The sequence below is a fragment of the Battus philenor genome, unplaced genomic scaffold (genome assembly GCF_028537555.1).
Source record: "Battus philenor isolate CCGP_79_NKW_IND1 unplaced genomic scaffold, ilBatPhil1.0.hap1 SCAF_14, whole genome shotgun sequence".
Lineage (NCBI taxonomy): Eukaryota > Metazoa > Arthropoda > Insecta > Lepidoptera > Papilionidae > Battus > Battus philenor.
The window spans coordinates 10,408,945-10,428,973 of record NW_027181676.1 but is presented as its reverse complement, the minus strand read 5'-3'; the positions used below and the strand labels follow the sequence as shown (position 1 = coordinate 10,428,973).

Genomic DNA, 20,029 nt, shown 5'->3' with positions numbered 1-20,029 from the left:
TTCGGGATGGCACCACTCACACTAACAGAAAATAAGTGGAGCTCACAAATGATGTAAAAATAATATCAAGAGGTAACAGTATTATGTAGTACTTAGATAGAGGAACCACGAGGCGGAGTATTATAGTAAATTCTTGAAGATAAGAATCGTGTCCCTACAGTGGAAACATAATAAAACTAATAAATTACTTTCCGTGTATTGCATATTCTTCGTCTTCTCTAGTATTCACGAGTATTGAAATAATTCAAGAGTACATCGTATGCATTTAAAATAAATGTTATACTTTATCTTGTCTTAACATTGAAGCAACTCGTGGACAGGTGTAATATTTACTACAAATTTATTGCTGACATTTGCTGCATAGCCGTAATATATTGAGAAAATATTTAATAATAATTCTAGAACATTTTATGAGGATATATTTCAAACAGTTTTTAAAATAACAACTTTATTTTAATGACTACTAATAAGTTATAAAAAGGTTACAATGACCTTACATCTTCAAAACTTAAAGTATCATCAGCATAATCTTCTGCATACAAAACGAAAGCTTTTCATGGTTTCTGTATTGTTTTTATTTAATATAAAATTAGAGTATGAATACACCTATGTAATGTTTGTAAAATGCCTTCGAGAACTTAAGTTATTAAAAAAATAACACTCTACCTTTGTGGAACGTTAGATAATATGAGTTTTGTCTCCTTGCAAAAAAAAAGATTTTTCTTTTAGCTAACGTTGAATAAATAACCGCACCGAATGTAAGTATTAAGCTATGGTATAACAATCTTCAACAAGACACGCTTTTATTATAGAATGAGACTTTAAATCGCTTAGTCATTTCAAGCATATATATAATCTTACATAAAATAGATTCACTCATAATAAAATTGCTAGTATATATAAAAGCAGGTAGGTATATCGATTAGTTGATAATCATTAGGGATTTCCATGCGTTCGATTATTGAAGGGTCATTCGTAAGACTATACTAATAATGTGCTGTTCTAAGAACTGGATGTGTTGTGTATGCTTCCCGAATGTGAAAAACTACACTGAATTAAAAAAATGATGGTTTATATTTTCGCGAAGGCTAAAATTTTTAGTCTCTTACTTCATAGAATCGATTAAAGGTTTTTTTTGACGAAATATAATTAGATATCAACATGAAAACTTCGTTGACCTCGCGAAAAGTCATTGAGTGTGGGCAGAGCCTGGTAATCGGTCATCGTATCTATAAGATCTTTAGAGGGGACTTATCCTTTACTGGGCATCTATCAGCTGACGTGATGAAGACGATGAAAAATTTACAAAATACTATAATGATTCTCTCTCTCTGTTTTGCCGTAGTTACCTCAATTACATACACCCTAGAGATACATGTATTGGACTTGTAATGATCTGAAATTACACCTAGATACGTAAATAAATATTAATGTTAAATATATCAAATTTTTAAAAAGTGTCTAATATGGAGTACCTGCTAAACGAACTAATTTAATTTAATATTTTTTATTGTACACGCAAGAAAATATATATAGTTTGATAATAATAGAGAAAAAAGTACAATAGAACTTATGTTTGCATTAGACGTTTCAAAAGTATAGTTTTTAATAAAGTATCAAAGTTTAAATCCTAACGTTTTATAATGATACAATACAATTGATTGTTCGAATTATTTCGCGTACGTATTACAATCTACGGTTATTAAAGTGCACGACCATAACTCGGGTGATGATCTCCGAGTTTGATCTGGATCACCTCGTTAAAACAAAAGCACAAACTAAAGTTAATTCACCATTAAAATTAATGTACTGCGAATTTATAGGAGTCACGTCACTACTGTAATACGCTTTTTATTGTCGCCAATCGTAAGCGTGTATGAATTTTCCATTATAGTTTATTACTAACACGCAAACGAGGCTTTAGTGTAAGACTGCAGAATATAAATGCGTGTATATTTCAAGATACGAAATATTGAAAGTGATTAACCTATTTCGAATGTTTAATAGATTTCAGCGATATCATCGTCATTTCAGGCGTAGAAGTCTGTAACTGAACATAGGCTTCTACCAGATACTACTACTTCTACTAGATTTCCTTTAGGACTGGCTGCCAACAGTCTCCATTAAGCGTCTTCCGACGACTTTAACAAGGTCGTCTGTCCTTGTTAAAAGTTAGTAAATTTATCTCTTTGTAAATACAAAATTTACTAAGTATAGCCTCTACCAAAATCATATTACTCTGATTCAGAGTATAATCACTATAAGGATGTTTGGAAATGAGTAGTGCTCATTTTAAGAATATTTTTTTCTTAAAAAAACAATAAAATTACCAACATAACAGAGCATCTTGTTAGTTTTTCTCAGTAGGTGACGAGTTATAAACTAACGTAAACTTAATTTTAAACAGTCGATTATAAATCTTACTCGATAAAGCTATTTTGACTTTAACTTGTCCACCTTGCCAATTCAACTAGAAAATCTAAGCTATACAAGTACCTTTTTTACATTAACATATTATTGGGTTCATTTGACGTACCGTTTTATGAACTATGCCGATGAGAATTTTAAATTTCACAATCACGTCGTTGTAATAAAACAAGTCCAATTATTTATGAATGTTCTTTTTTATCTGGTAAACAATAAGCTATGAACGTAAGAGCGGAAACCGAGCTACTATAGGTTATTAAATCAAAGCTAAAGGTACTCTATAAATTAGATATTTATCGGTACCAACGACGACTGGCTCGGAAAGCGTGATCTTTATACAAATTGACTTTATAACAAGGAACTATAAAAACAAAGTTAAGGACGCACAACTTGCACGTTGCGTAATAGTATTATACCGAGTACCTTCAATATAAACGCTGAAAGCAGAAGGCATTATCCACAACGTCTAATAAATCAAATGAAGGTTGATTATAAATATCAAGAAATATATAAAAAAATATGTAATATCAAGAAATATTTTAAAAAAAAATTCCTGAAATATTTAACTTTGACCTTGAGCGAACTTTTCAATTTGGTTACTTTACACAGCTCTTGCCTAAGCACCTTCAATACTTTGTGTATTCTTTATATCCACTTACAAATAATGTTTATCAATAAAAAAAAAACTCCAACCTTGGCCATCTGTTTACAAAAGGAAAACTGTTTTCAATAAGATCTATATAAATCAAGTGTTTTACAGTGCTTTGTGTACGCGACGGGGTTAAATGTTTAAAAAACGTGACATGAAGACGTAAGCAATGCTAAACACGGCATTTGCTCTTCAAAGTTAAAAAAAAACACTTTTTATTTACATTTACGTTCTATTTATAGTAGGGGATTGTATCTCGACGGTTCGATTCCCGAGATACAATCTTATATTCTTTAAAATTTGTGCATTAAATGATTGCCACTGTTTACAAACAAGTTTCCAAAATATGGGTTGCAGTGTCCTCTGCGTACTACCACACTGCGATCGCCAACCCGTCTGCCAAGCGTGGCGATTTTGATATCTTTATATTCCCCCTAGAAATATGAAGGTGAAGGTGAAAGAAGGCTTTCTGTGGGCGTCTATGAAAACGCGATTTTATGGCACCGTTAAATGAACAAGGAATAATTGTCAAGAGGCCACGAAGATGTCACAAAACTAATAGTTCCGGCTTTATTAGTAAGCCAGAGAGATGAAATTGGTCATTTACTTTTTTGTACTGTGTATGATGACAAAATAATTAAATACAAATAATGACGGATTAAAAAGAATTTAACCAATATGGGATTAAAAATACTGTTAAAGTGCATTCTAAATTCATTATTATTTTAGCCGCAGGATGTCCACAGCTATACATTTTCCCCATAGATTTCCAAAAGGAGTTGTTTGTAAGCGGCCTTCATCTACTCGTAGTGTGTTTTGACGACCTTAACGAGGTCGTGTATCTTTGTGAGCGCTTGCCAGTCTTTACTTAAGTATTTAAGACTCAACGGTCATCTTTTCCTTATTTTTACTTTAACTTTTTTATTACAAAAAAGGGCAGAACCAAACACGACGTTTGTACGTATGAAAACAAAAACTTTTTTCTTAATGTCTTTCAAACGTTAAGAATAATGTTAAAAAACAATAAGAATTCATTCAAATTCTTACTTAATAAAGTGTTTTTAATATATTATAATAATAATGTTATTATTTGTTAAATAAACACTGAAGCAGTCATCACTATATTCAGAAATGCGTCACCTTAGTCGAGAGGAAAATTTGCGTAGAGGAAGTGTTTACGAACTAAACATCAATAAATCCATTATGAGAACCATAAAATACAGTGATATCTTTCTAATTCCCGCTATATTTTTATCATGTTTAAAAATTATTGCGTTAAAATGTATTAAGTTTCATTTCTGGCCTAATGCTTTGGATATGCTTGACATTACCCGCTATAATATTATACATTTTTTTAAAGTAATATTCTTTATGAATAATTACACGGTTGTTGTAATAACAACCGTGTAATTATTTCATTAATTTATTAATACTACTATACAATATCATGCTAGCGTAATTTGCCCGAGTTAATAAAAAATATACAAGAGCGCTTGCTGATTTTTAGTAAAAATAAATTTATAGTGTATTATTAAATTAAATTTATTTAACACTAAAGGTTTTTTCTGCTACAGGAATTTTTATATTGGGTGCAAATATATTTTTTGGAATAGTTAAATAGAGAATATATACATACAAATGTTTTTATTCTATTCCTAATTTTCAAATATTTTATTGTCTGAGCTACCGGTTTCCTAATATGGATTTATTAGACGCGTACACAATCTGTGTTATTACCGTATTATATTATAATTTTAATATTAGTTGATTTTCAACATTTTTTTATATAGTATTACTAGAAGGAAAAAAGTTAAGACTGATTTTCATCTTGTTAAATCATAGAGGTATTTTTAAAATAAAAACAAATTAGATTACATATGAATAAAATAAGGAAATGTTATTGTTAACTTTAAACTATATTAAACACGATGCTTTTATCAGTGAGATATTATTACTAATACGGCACGTTTTTTAAACTTACATACGGGTTAAGAATCATACATACTAACAATTTACCATATGACTATCAAGAAAAAAATAAAAATTATATTTGTTATGTCTCGACTGGAAAAACTGTTAACATGTATTTTATTTAATGATATGTTTCTAAAGTTTAATAATTTTTTTAAACTCGAGAAAATCGATCTTCGATAATCTCGATAACGAAATAATAATTTAAAGAATAAAAATATGTCAAATTGTAATTCATTAAAAATATAAACAACTCAATGGTAAATTAACGAAAATTGCAAAATTAATTTTATTTCTAAATTATTTTTTCTTCTTGTAATACCTTCTTGAATTTAATTTAAATGAAAGAGATGTAACGACCTCGGTGACTGCTTGTCGTTCTGATCATAGTGACTTGCTAATAATTCAGTATCAAGGGTACCAAGGAAATCCTTTCGTTTGGTTAAATTAATATTTTCAAAGAAAACGCGTAATTAATCAAAACATTAAAGTAACTTTCCATTAAGAAAAAAAAAATAATAAAAATTTCAAAACAATGAACTCCAAACTGGTAGGTTGAAAGGACGTAAGTTTAACGAACCCTTGGCACTGTTTCGTATCGGAATACATATTCAATCTGTATACACATAATTACACACACTGGTTAATATTTAATTTCATACGAAAATTGTATATGTTTAAATAGATTACTCATTTTGATTTCGGCTTCGATACAATTTAGTTAGTACTATTCAATGTTAATAAATTAATACCCACAAAATCTAGGAAAGGGGTTCGATAAAGAAACCATTTAGTATAATAATAGAAAAAAGAAACATTAATATTGATATTTTTTGAATTCAAAAGGCAGTGGTAGCTCAGCGGTGAAGGACCGAGGCTTGCGATCGTAGGTCGCGATTTCGATTCCCGGGGTACAATCTTATATAATCCACACTTTGCAGTAATTATACAGAATTGCCGATTCTTTATATTACATTTATTATTAACTATTAATAAAATACTTAAATTTTTAGGTAAATTTTACATCTTATAAAAAATACAAAACTTATTTGTTAACGAAATTAATATATAACCGGGTGATTTTTCCATTTATAACGAATCACTTTTTACTTTAATAAAAAATTCTAACGAAAATTTAAACTGTATAATAATCTATAACTAATATTGTTTGGCAATATTTCATTGAAGTTTCATTGTTATCTGTTATCAGATACTACATACCAATTCTACTTCAAATGCTATTGATACTGGTCACGGGAAAACGAGAACAAGGACAACGCTGTTATACTTATACACGCAAAGGATATTCTCATGGTAACTAGGAGTCGCCGCTAAGGGCACGATCGATGTTCACTTATAGACTGGGACTTTCCAGCAATAACTATCTTGTTAACCGGGAAATCCCATCGATTAAGGGTTTAATCAATACTGTTTTCACAAAATTTTACCAGTTAACCTAGAGATTCATCCACTTTGGTTTATGGAGTAATATCAATGTATATTTCTTCATAACATTCCTTTTGTTCTATAAGAAATCCAATTAAATTTTAAAGTACCGGTAGAAACAAATAAAAATATATATTAGCCCATAAATAACCGATCATAACAAATAAAGATATATATATATATATATATACATTTTAGTAACTAAACCCAAGGCGCAATAATTATAAGAGTGACCCTTTTTTAAGCAAAAGTTAATGCTTAATCAACAAACGAAATTTTTTGATAAAAGTAATTTTTTTATTTGCTGTCAAACTCAAACTAAAAGACGTAGCTTGCTCAAAACTTCACAGTAGCATATCTATAGTCCATGGGTAGGAAACTAAAAAAAAATTACGAAATTAACCACTATCCATTAACAAAACAACATTATATAGATAATATACTTTCTAATGTGTAATGCTTTTTAGTATGTATTTCCTATAACATTCTAAACGCGTATATTTTATCATTAAAAAAAAAAAAACATATATCTGTTTTCCTTACGTAAGGTGACTTTTTATAAAAGAATTCTATCAATGTAATATTAGTAAGAATCTGATCTTCGTAGGGAGATCACAAGCGTCACGCTTCGAAACAATGATCTGAGACAAGACTTGATTGTAAACAGACACTTCAAGGATAATTATGAGGCAGTCATTTGTATAATAATTGTGGACACCATTTATTACAACATTTGTCGCCACGCGGACGCCATAGGGCTGACAGGATTTTTTTTCATTAATTTTTTAAACCCAAACTTTATTCAATAAACAGCACTAAAGAAAATTCACTTATAAATATTTAAAAATAAAGAATTAACTAACAATTTTTTAAAAAGAAACGTTTTTTGTAATAATATTTTTAGTTTGAAATATTATTGGCTTTAAAAAAATAATACGTTAAACATTTCTCCATGACTGATTTATTTGAATATACAACACGTCAACCCTAAACCGTTATAACGCAGGGCCTGCGTAAGACGCTGCCACGTGATGTCGATTGCCATTAATTGATTAGTACCGCACGCTTGTCGGATACTACCTTCGCCTATGTGATATACTACGTACTATTTAACTATTCGCATACTAAACATATCACGTAATACTATACTTTGTTATCGCCTTTCAGTGAAGGATAAATAGGATGTTATTACATCGAAAAACATTACGATTTAAATGTTGAATTTTAATACGGTTAAAAATTATCAGTTGTAGTGAACATGCGTATAACATTCCATACATGTGTGTAACATATTTAAGTAAATTAATTTTAAAAAAATAATATGTGTTTAATAATAATAATTAGTAAAAATAAAAAAATAATTTCTATTTTTACTAATTATTTCCAAGGACAAACATGAACAGGAGAAAAAATGTTTTCGCATAATATAACTACAAAACACTTACCATTATTCCCTTTGCAGGTCAATAAGGATATAATGGCAATTGAAGAAATACACTTAACGAAAGTAACACGACAGTCCAGCTGCAAAAGCAATTCGTAATGATAAGGTCACCTATCGACTTGAGTACAATTTGATAATAAGATAAACTAATCACTTTGCTCTGATAATTTATATCCCAATTATATCATTATCATTCTTATCAATTTGGCATTTTTCTTTGATACGCGTACGTTTTACTAAGAAAAGTACAAAGGCCTTGTTATATATACACGAAAAAGATGACATGCTTGATAAATTTTATTTAAATATTCGTAACCTAAATAACTTTATACAAATGCGTGTATTTTTATAATTGGGAAGCATACAATAGCTCAACGGGGCCGTGTTCGGAATTTCCTGAGGAGATCCGTAGACGAACGATAGTAATATAAACAATAGGAATGACAAGCTGAAGTGACAGGCCACGTAGCGCGCAGACCAGATGGCCACTAGGACCATAAAGTTCTGGAGCAGAATAGCGTCGTAAAGGTGGTCAGAAGACGCTAGAAAGAAGCAGTTTCCAACCGGTCCTAGGTCATCAGTGGATGTGCTATGGCTGAAATAATGATCATGATGACGGTGTGTATTTTATATTGTTTCGTTTATGAAAAATCCGGCAATTTATGAGTGACTCTAATATAACGGTCTAACCAACACGCGTTTGAATTAAGATACTTTGAAGTCTAGGATCAGTGTCTTTAGCGCTCTTGTCACCTCAAACTTTTTAAGCTGTAAACGCTAACAAGCTTCATGCATTTGTCAACGAAAATAAATATTCAGTAAGCATATAAAGAATAGAGGAACTCAAAATTACTTCGTTAATTGTGTGTAATAGGACAACGGAAATTATTAACATTTTAATTGGTTATGTGGTTAAAAAACAGAATAGTATTAACAGTGCCATTGTTTGCAAAATACTACATGCTATGGTTTACAGTTCTCGTTTGAAATATCGCCTTACATTTTTTAATAAATTTTTAACCATTATTATAAAATACTTACAAAATATGACAAATGATACATTTATATGTCACATTAATAACATAATATAATTAGTAAAATATTTTATTAATTATTACAAAGTATTTTATTATTGTTATTACAATGTAAATATTCGTATTGATATAAACAATATTGTTTCAGAACATTTTTGGCTCTGCAATGGACTTTATCAGATAAATATGCGACTGTAATAAATCTATTTTTTGAAGTGATAATACACTCACAAATATTTATAAATTTATACAAAATAATAAAGAAAAATATTAATGTATAGTGTATACTAATCTTTGTAAAATAACTTTCCTGTAGAAAAAAATGTATACTAACGTAATGAAGATATTAAAAAACGAAAGGATTTACTTTAATTCACCTTGTTATCGAATACTTTCCTATCTTTTAATTCTCTTACGTTATTTTTTGTAAAGCTTTACAAAGTGGAGCTATTGTTAGCAACATTTAACCCCACTAGATATGAGCAATTAAACAATTACTCATATACATGACATTCCAGGGCCAGCTGTTTATTGCGTTAATAAATATCACCAAGGTCAGAAAGAGATGATAGTTTATGTCCGTTACATTAAAGAATTTTAAACAGATAATTACACGGAAAACATATGTCGTTTGCGTGAAAGCCCAAAGATTTTTTTTATTAATTTATATATATTATTATTCACATTGTCGTCGTATCAGTCCATAGACGACCAAGTAATTAATGCACAAAGTTAGAACAACTAAGATTCTATCTTGGAAACCGAACCCACGACATACGAGAGTGAGTAGCAGTCCTCTATTGCTGAGCTGGCACTGTTCATCATTATCCACACAGGATCGTTCAACGTCATCACTTGTGTAAGTCATAAGAAAAGTTCAATTTCAAAAAAAATCCTTCAACTTAAAACTTCGAGAATTCCAAACACACAACATTAGAATTATTGTCAAGTTTTTGTTTTGATGTCTTTCAAATTTAGACTAAATTGGAGCGTGTTGTATTGTCATATTATACACATTTTTTATTTATCAATTAATTCCCATCACTTACTACTAATTACAGGTTATAATCAATGTATAGGATATTTTATAACAAAATGTTAAGTATATTTAATAATTTACTATATTTAACTTAGAAACTAAGGGCTTGTATGGACTCCGTTAGTGACCACGAAAATAATTCATATTTGACAAAACTTGTGCGGTGCAGAATTGCTGCTAATTCGAAATTTAAACAGTTAGTTCCGTTGACCTTATCTCGTCATATTCATTTAGAAGATCGGATACAGGTATTATGCCCATTTAAACAACACGAGTCTCTTTATTCCCTTTAATAGACGGATATCTGGTCATCACATCCGCAGCCAATCAACCCAATTCCAATAAAATTTGTCCGCGATACATGCATGCAGGGAACGCTGGCCCGTTGCCATGTGTTACATAATTGCTTGCACGTCTCTATGCTAGGGCCGAGATGTATCAGATTCGCCAGATTGGCAACATTTGATCGATCGAATAAACACGTTTATGCGCTCCGTACTGAGAACCAATTAAATCATTCGAGCATCACTTAATAGCGCTCTAGATGTATGATACGTGTATGTCGCTTTTCAATTTTAGAATTTTAGGCCTCTTAAAAATTTTAGGTAAAGCCAAGGCGACTTGTGAACATTAAATTGTATCGTCACGTAATACTAATAATGACGCCATCTCTCAAATCATTGACAGAATATCACGGAGAAATAAGTAGTTAAATTTGCAATCAGAAAATGCTGTTATGAACTAAATATCATTACATATATTAGGGGGACCGGAAAGTAATGTCGTTTTCGTGAGTCAAATTCTCACGATTCCATTTTTAACAAGTTTTTATGTCTAATCAACAATATATTAACCTTCGTTATCAACCACCTTTTGCCGTCTAGAAAACAACGTCTTCTTCCAAGCCCAAAATGAGCTACCAAATTACGATCAAATATCGAAATGCGCAGAAACGACATTACTTTCCCGTTCCCCTAATACGTATTAAGAATATTTTTAGCCACTAATACGCGAGACCACGAAATGTTACTTTTAATTATTGATGCATTGTTGATTTTTCAAAACAATAATGTCTCCCAGTATGCATTAAAATACATCTTTTTATATAATATTAAAATAAATAAATTATTTTTCGAATTAATTCGTTAGGAATATTTCTGTATAATTTCTAAGACTCAAACTTACAAAATCATTAATTCAAATTTAAATAAGGAACACATGATTTTGACTTCAATTCATTGAATAATTATTCTAATACTCTATATTTTACTACAAAATATTGGCTTTATGTGATTCAATGACTACATGCAGAGCGGATAACATTAATAAATAGAGAGATAATTTAAAATGTAATAAATTTAAAACTTAAATAGTGCTTTTGAAGTTATAAGAATTTATATTTACTAATTAAACGTTAAATTAAAAAAAATATGAAAGACCTCGTCTATTTTCAGACCACTTCGGTTCACGACCAGCCGGAGTTATAATAAATACAAATATAATAAAACGTTAATTTTACATATTCAATTAATTTAAAATGTTTTACATTAACCACATTTTTATTAATTTGTCATGAGTATAAATTAAAATGAACCTCTGGATATCTTGCCGGAAAACTCAAATTGCTTCATCAATTCCGTTATTTTTTTCGTATCTTCTCGTTAAGGCACAAGGTAAGAAAAAAGACATGAAATGGAAAAATTGCTAGGAAAAATAGAAAACAGCAATTTTCTTCGTATCCATATTTAGATAAAATACGATTTAGTAAATAAATACACCTGACCTCTGTTACCAAACATTTGACGACAATCAAAGTCAATAAACATAACATTAAAATGGAATGACCTATTTTTTTGACCAACTGAGCACTTATAGCTTATTTTTGCAATCGTGATTTGTTATTAAGAATTAATGAAATTTAATTAGAATTGATGTTAAAAAAGTTTTTTTTTAATTTGTTTTTTTCTACTGAATTGCGACACGCCAATTACTTTTGATAGTACGAAGTCTATTGGGGCAGATAGTTGTCCATAAATTTCAAAATCTATGCAGAGTGATTTGTTGTGAGTTCAAAAGCTTTAAAGAGTGAAAGGTTGGCTAATTTATAAGCATAAATCTTTATAACTTTTTCACTTATTTTCAATCAACTTGTATAAAGTGATAACTTTTAATTACGTAATAATAATTAATTTTTTTATTGTAATACGTAAGACCAATGACTTCTAGCCATACGAAGTCTGCAGGTATTATATTGTCATTAAGTTTATTATTTCTGAAACCATTCATTCTTAGAAAGGATGTACTATACATTAATGAAGGCAAATGAGTTAAACATTTACTCTAATGGTTTTTCAGCTATAAGCATTTACCCTGAACAATGTATAAATACCAAAAAATACCGCTCTACATTTTTATGGTTTTTGCATTTAGTTCGAGACTATTATTCTACCGTAGGAATCTACAAACAATGGACTTTCAAATGGTTAACAAAAGAATTAGAACAACGAATATTACATGATATCATTCAACATGCGGGACGCTGTTATCGTGTCTATACATTAGCAGTTAATATATACGTAGTTAACACTCCACGCACTCATTTTGATATAAAATGTAAATACTTCCTTTTAACAAAAAAAAAAAAAAATACAAAACATGACGGTTAAAATTAAGTGATTTTTTTTCTTTATCACCTTTTCTTAACCACGGGATATACACTGCTGGACATAGTCCTCTCTTAAAGATTTTAAGACCAGTTGGAAGCGACCTTTATCCAGTCTGTTTGTATCCCTTCACCTTGTGGATTTTTGATTCATCATTATGTGTGTATAGGCCTCCCTCAAAGATTGCCACTTGAGTAAATTCAGTACGTAATTAAATCTTTAAAATTATAATAGATCTATTTATCAAATTTTAAAAAATATACCTATTTAAAAATTCTTTATGTGAATAATAGTGTAACTTGATACATGGTCATACAAGCGGTATAAGTTTACTGTCCACTATGCATTTTAATGTTCTAACTGGGCAATGTTAATATTGTACCAATATTGTCAGCGAAATTGAATACCGAAATTGTCGCAAACTGCTATTTTAAGCGTTATTAAAATTTAATATGTAACTATCCATAGCACAGGTTTCCCTGTTATAGTGAACCGAACCGCCTCGAAACTAGAAAAGAATTATTTTAAATAAGTCATGACTTTATTAAAATTACGTCATAATAATGGATAAATTGTCAGGTGATGGTCATGAGGCCATATAGCGCGCAGAACAGATCAGGACATCAAGACGTCGGAAGACGCTGTATGCATGTCGCTTTCATCTGGTCTTATTGGAAATATACGGATGAGGTTAGCGTACTTCTTTGGCCGTGTTACGGCTGAAATGATAATGATACATAAAATGGTATGTCATGACAATAGAGGCGTTTAATAACGCCACTTTGGACCTACTACCGCATTCACAAAAAGCTCGAGCGTTTACCAGAGAGCGATAACACTGCTCTCGACTGGAGCCTGGACTCCGGAATAAAACAAAAGCGTTCAAAGAAGTCATAACAGCTGGTAAAGTAATTATGATCTTTAGTATGCTTAAATACTCTAAATCTATAGGATTATAATTATTGCAGCACTTATGCGATGATTGTAAATCAGATAATGGGAAAACTTTATAGCAGAACAATGAAATCTTCAAATCCGGCGGAACATTTATACATTTCTAGGTACGTATAAAAATGTCTTCATGGATTATTTTATTGATGGTATGAGTCGAGCAGATGGGTTTTGTAACCCAAAACCCTTGAGCATAGTTACTAAATAAGATTTAGGCTAAACATCCTCGCGGTTGTGCCAAGAAGACAAATAGTGAACAGTCACTAAAAGAATCTAAGTTACTATTGCTAAGTTAAGCTTTAAGCTAATAAGTAGCCGACATAGCTCAGCGAATTTTCAAGTTGAAATGTCAGTACGCGGTACAGATAGCCGCCGGTGCTTTAAAGTTCTGGAGTTGACACCAAGGTCCGGTAAGGGCATGATTGGACAACCGCCTAACAAGACAGAACTTGCGTGTGTCGTATGAAGACGCCGCGTGGAGGCCGTTCCCAATTGGTTCTATTGGAAATCTAGTGAAACCGCTAAAATGATGATGATGATTAAAAGAAAAGTTTTAGTAATAAAATATATTTAAACATTTATGATTAATCAATGTTTAATACTGATTATATTGTAGTAGCATTAAGAAAATTACTTCATAGCCTGTTCGTGACCTATTGTCATTCTCTCTCTCCAGTTTTGTTAACTATATTTGTTGTTATATAATATAATATAATATATATAAAAATTAAACAATTTTTCAACAACTATCCTACATAAGTACAACTATATCGTATATCCGCATTGCACTACAACCTAGTTCATAACGATACGAATTGGGTCGTACCCTAGCACGAAAGTAAAGCGACATTATTCATTCATTAAAATCCTACATTTCAGTTCTTTGGACTATACCTTACTGCACACAGTGAGTTGGGTTTTGTTCACAGATAGAGTATTTTGACGTAGTTTTGGTTATTTACACAGGTTTGTATATAAAATCTTAAAATAGACAGTGCAGTGTTCTGCCGAATGTTTGAGCATCGTTTGAAACTACGAAACAATGCAATATTGTTGATAAATTACAATTTATATTAACGTTACTTTATAAAGTTATAAAAATCTATACAGTTTTTTCATAGTTTCCAGATTGTATAATGCAGAATTTCAAATTAAATCGCGACTAGATTGATTACAAATAAATTAAATTATCTTTTTACGACTCCCAACTAAAAAGATAACATTTTTTATGGCCGTAAAGTTTGAAAATTCATTTATATTACATGAAAGAAATATGTTTATACGAATGAAAATGTTTCGTAAGGTAAAAATTATGACTCGAAAAGCTATCGTTTCAAGGTTTTCGTTCAAGTAAAAATCCGGATATGTCAGTAATTGCAGAAAATGTACTTGGGGGCAAAAACATTTAAATGTAAATAATATAAATCCATATATAGATATATGTATACGAATTATTATGACACAACGTGTATAGAATTATTTCCTTTGACTTGTATGTTGGCCTTTATATTGAAATAAAACAATTCGAAATATCCTTTAATCCTAGGACAAGGACTGCTTTGTAAAAGGTCACGGAAACCTTGAGCGCGGACTTCGATGAAGTCGATCGATAGATTAAAATATACAACAATAAGTTAACTTGCGTATTTTTATGTATGGAGGAACATGAAAAAAATAACCGTAAAAGTTATTTATGAAAAAGTAAATCCTTGCGGGTGGAATTTTGTAAAACCCGCTTTCAGTTGACATCTACATCGCAAGAGAAACATGTCTACCGAATTTTAAGTCCCTCAGCCGTATGGTTTCAGAGATAATGTGATTAGTCAAAAGCCTGCAATGTGTATTATATATAAACAGAGGAAGAGACAATATTTTAAAAAATTATAACATCATGCATCATTTTCATTGAACAGCTGATTAGATGACGGAAATTAACAGATTAAGTAAAGCATAATAAATATTACGCAAAATAGAATAAAACCGCATCAAATTAACGGAACCGTTTGCACAGCTCAGCTCAGCAAACATGAGCGTAAAATATGCGCAAATTATCTACACTTTTATCTAACTTATCGCCTTGATTGAACGAAGTACCTGTTTTTAAATGTATTTAAATATAAAATTATATACGTATATAAACATAATAAGTTATAATATAAACGTAATAAAAAGTTCGATTATTATTAAATAAGTTGAAAACTGTAACCTACTCAAAATATAAAACAATAATAGAATTGCAAAGTTATTAAAATACCAAGAATTAATTTAAAATAGGTATCTTTTGTATGTATAAACATATGCATAATATATAACTAAAAAAGATACAATATAATTTTTATTGTCCTTTTGTATTAAAAGAACATGCTTAAGAATCTGTTTTTAGTTAATTTTACTATTTCACTATACTTTGATTGATAAGCTATTATCTCAGAGAAATTTCTATAAATTTGTCTTATACAGAATCCTTATACCATATGAACTTACACTCTGAAAACAGAATATAGTTATAGTAAGTTCAGTTTAGTTATTTAGACTATATATGACAGAAAATGTTTGCACATAAAACTTTTTAAAGGCTATGTTATTATATAATTTATTCCTGCATGTTCTCCACAACTATGACATCTTGCAAAGAAATATAGAGTGGAAAACATAAATTGAAAAAAAAGTTGACGATGAAATAAGTGTCCTTTTAAATTGTTTTAATGCTGAATAATCATTTTAAATTTAAATTAATATATTACTTTTTATTTACACTTTTTGCTACACCATAGATAATAACTAAAAATAAAAAAAAACAATAGTTTTAAATGATGTTACTATATTGTGTATGTACAGCATTCAAAATATATGAATTTAATTAATAACAAGTATTCATCAGATAATAGATATATCTTGTAATATATTTTACTCATAAAAATGTAATGCCATGCGGTTGAGATACCAAAAAAGAGGAGTTTCATGTTTATATTCGTCTATATATTTAATACAGTCAAATAGTCAATACATTATATAGGTTTTAACTTAATTAGCCACTTAATTGTAGTCGTCAACACTAAAGTTAGTTTTGTTACTGAATTTTGCTAGCTTTTACCTAAAAGGTAAAAGATACCTTCCATAGGACCTAGTAGGATGACTAGCTTAAGTTATGTTTAAAAATCAAGCTCACCCTTACTGGGTTTTACAACATAATATTTCTTTATATTAAACAATTATAATCTTAACCCGTAGGTTCTCAATGGGTATGAAAATTATACCTAGCGGGTGCTGGAACATTTAAATGCTATTTATTTATTAACATTATTATGCACTTGAGTATTTTGAAAAGAATATCAGGTGAGCCAAATTTAACAAAACTTGAAACAAAATGATCTTCCCTATATTGGCATCATTTAACTTAAGCTTCCAGAGATTTCCAAATGCATCCTGGTGTTGTTTGCAGAAGTCCTCATAACCAACTCAGAAGTGTTTTTGTTATTTTTGTGGTCACTTTTTCTTAATACAGTAGCAGACCAATTAATACTTATGCTTTATTATCACTTGTAAAAATCCTTCACAGAGTAAAATGAAGATGGCCCATGGGCAAATAGAAGTGTAAAACATCTATATTTTCATGAAAAAAAATTATTTTCTAATTTAAAATTTAATGTGGAAATGGAATTTTTTTGTCAGAATAACCCAGAAAAGACTGGATATATGTTTTAGATTAATTACTCTGGGATTTCAATACGGATACCAGACAGAACTTTATTTCTATGGCAAATGTACAAGAACATTATGGATGTTATATTTTAATATTCAAATAATATTTTATTAATATGTGGAAATCATTAATTTTGCTTATATCAACTGAAGAAACCATCAGAAAATTATTGATATAAAGGTTTGAAGTTCCATGAAGCATCATAAAAACTGCAATTATATGTCCTATGATAAAAAACCCATTATTTACTTACTTTTGCCTACAAAATTTAAAAATCCTATATGCATGACTAAAATTACATTGTCAATAATTAGAAACAATAGCAAAGTTAATAAAATTGGTTACTTAGTTAACTATATTTTGATATTAAAGAGCTATTCCAATTATTTAAGTAATAAAATAGGGAATTTTATCAAAACTACTAATTGATTTTAAATGAGGTTCTGTTGTAAACAAGATAATATTGTAGAATAAGATAATGAGTTATTTGAAAAATAAATTAAGTACAGTATCTTACAGTTTATTAAACAATTACTAAAAGAGGTAAACATGTTAATGATGATTGTAAATTAACAAATATTACACTAAAATATTTGAATGAAAGATAATTGAAACAATGAATTATCTGTTTCTAAGTGTTTTGTTATATCTAAAGACTCATATAATTACATTCACAGAATTTTAAGTAACATAATTACTATGGTTATATGCTTTAATAACCAAAATATGATGCAGAAAGTGCATACAAAGTCATAATTGAATATACTATGAGAAAATATAATTCCTTAAATTTAAATATAATATTTTTCTATTGTATTATCTTTGGCACTGACAGATCAACAAAAATTCCACTCATAAAAATGATTCACAATAAAATGTTTAAAAATCTTTTGGTTATGTGGATATATTTATCATATAACAAGAATTTTATTTTAAAATTATAATTGTATTTGTTTCAGTATGTAAAATGATAGATTGGAGTTACTAATTTACATTATATAATTTGACAATAGAGATTGTCAAATATGAACAGGATTACTAATTTGCCTATGTAAAACCTCCATGGCAAAATAATAATTAGAAAGAGTATTAATCAAACCTTAAAATAGTTTAAATATCTAACGGTGAAATAAAGTTCATATATGAATAATAAATAAAAATAAATGTACTCACTCTGGAAAATGTTCTCAGGCGGTTTATACGAGGGTTTGATGGCACATTGTTGAGGGACACTTTAGACATATTTAAATACAGCTGTATACGCACCTATTCCAAAATATCACTGATCTTGACACTTGGTGTTATTAGCAAAACAATATCAAAGTACAAACCAAATAAAGGTGCTGACACCTTGCAATTCCTTGACTTTCCTGACAAATTGAAAACTAATTTTCCAGGCCCATGATTCTTAACTTCAACAAGTTACAATAATACTAACGATAAGGGCAAAGGATTTTAGAAATTAACAGTGCATATTTGAACTAATGTAAAAATAAGTTGGTGTTTTGTTTTAGTAACGTTGACAGATGTGCCTGCGACGGCTGCTGTACGTTTCGTTTTATCCACGGGTGACGCGCAACAACGCGCACGTACCGCCTCTCGCGCCGTCAAAACGACAACTGTTAAATTTTAAACAAACTCGCGCCAAGTGCGTACGTTGAGACGTAACATGCAGGATTTGTGGCGGGAGAATCAGATTCTTGTCACCTAAATTATTTAACACGGCGTACGTAATTAAATAAAATCGTATATTCTTAAGACTATAAAATATATAATAGAAATTTTAGGTAATACTGTAATTTTATTAAAATGATACATAGATAAACGTAAGAAGGATAAACTTTAGTTTTGCGTAAAAGTGGAGGGTCCTTGAAGTAGTTGTATTTGAATTATGTAACGATGTACAGCACTGAATTTTTCAGCTGAGTACCGGGTCAGCATATTTAAGCCTAATGTTCATTGAAAGCTAAAATCTTTAAAAACATTAAACAGAAGTATATAATTGTAGCCCGACAATCCTAAAACTTGATTACAAATTCATTATACCGGCCTTAGACAAAAATACACGGATAATATCATATATTTACGTAACACTGCTGTAGTATTTTTGTCTAATAACTATTTCAATTTGTTTGTACATCATTAAACCACTGGCCTTTTCAATTGTTGTTGAAGATAAAAAATATATATTGTTTTGGTTCTACATTTTTAACCTTACATTTTCTTACCAGCGACTGTTCAGTTGGATTAACGTGAATCCGAGGTTCGTCGTCTTCACCATTTGGAGCGCATTCGGCGCCAGAAATTTGACCCATGGTGGTTTAATGTTCTTCAGCTGTGTTTGCGGTATCGCGGCTTTTGGCCGCGTAAAGACGCCGCCCCCGCGTCCGTCGCGGGCCCACTGCCGCGCCGTTATGCCGCCATGTAATTCTTGGGTTCTAGGCATTGACTTTTTATCGATAAAAATTTCTAAAATGTATTTTTATTTCATGGGACTACAAAACTTCATCTGTATTCGGGCATTAAATATAACTGATAGTGACACACCTGCTAACTGTTTATTTCGTTATTAAATGACAAGGGATCAAGGCTTACTGCGAGGCAAGATCCTCCGAAGATCATCAAGTCGATCGTCGATCGTTCAGGTAGTTAAATTTGTTGCAAAACAAATTCGTTCTAGCAATGGCCGGCTAGTATGTTAT

At 30.1% G+C, this 20,029-nt stretch overlaps 1 protein-coding gene across 5 annotated transcripts in view; it reads right to left on the bottom strand.

Annotated features, from left to right (window-relative positions):
* Positions 1-19,726, bottom strand: part of LOC137918471 (monocarboxylate transporter 14) — a 55,695-nt gene extending 35,969 nt beyond the window's left edge. For 2 of the 5 annotated variants that reach the window (XM_068761284.1, XM_068761285.1), the window contains exon 1: positions 19,556-19,726. In XM_068761284.1, the coding sequence (XP_068617385.1) occupies positions 19,556-19,642 (87 nt within the window). In that variant the 5' untranslated portion in view covers positions 19,643-19,726. Of the gene's footprint in view, positions 1-7,938; positions 8,019-18,500; positions 18,929-19,545 lie in introns of those variants that run through there. The other 3 variants (XM_068761288.1, XM_068761286.1, XM_068761287.1) reach the window with 3 other exon arrangements.
* Positions 19,727-20,029: the final 303 nt, after the last annotated feature.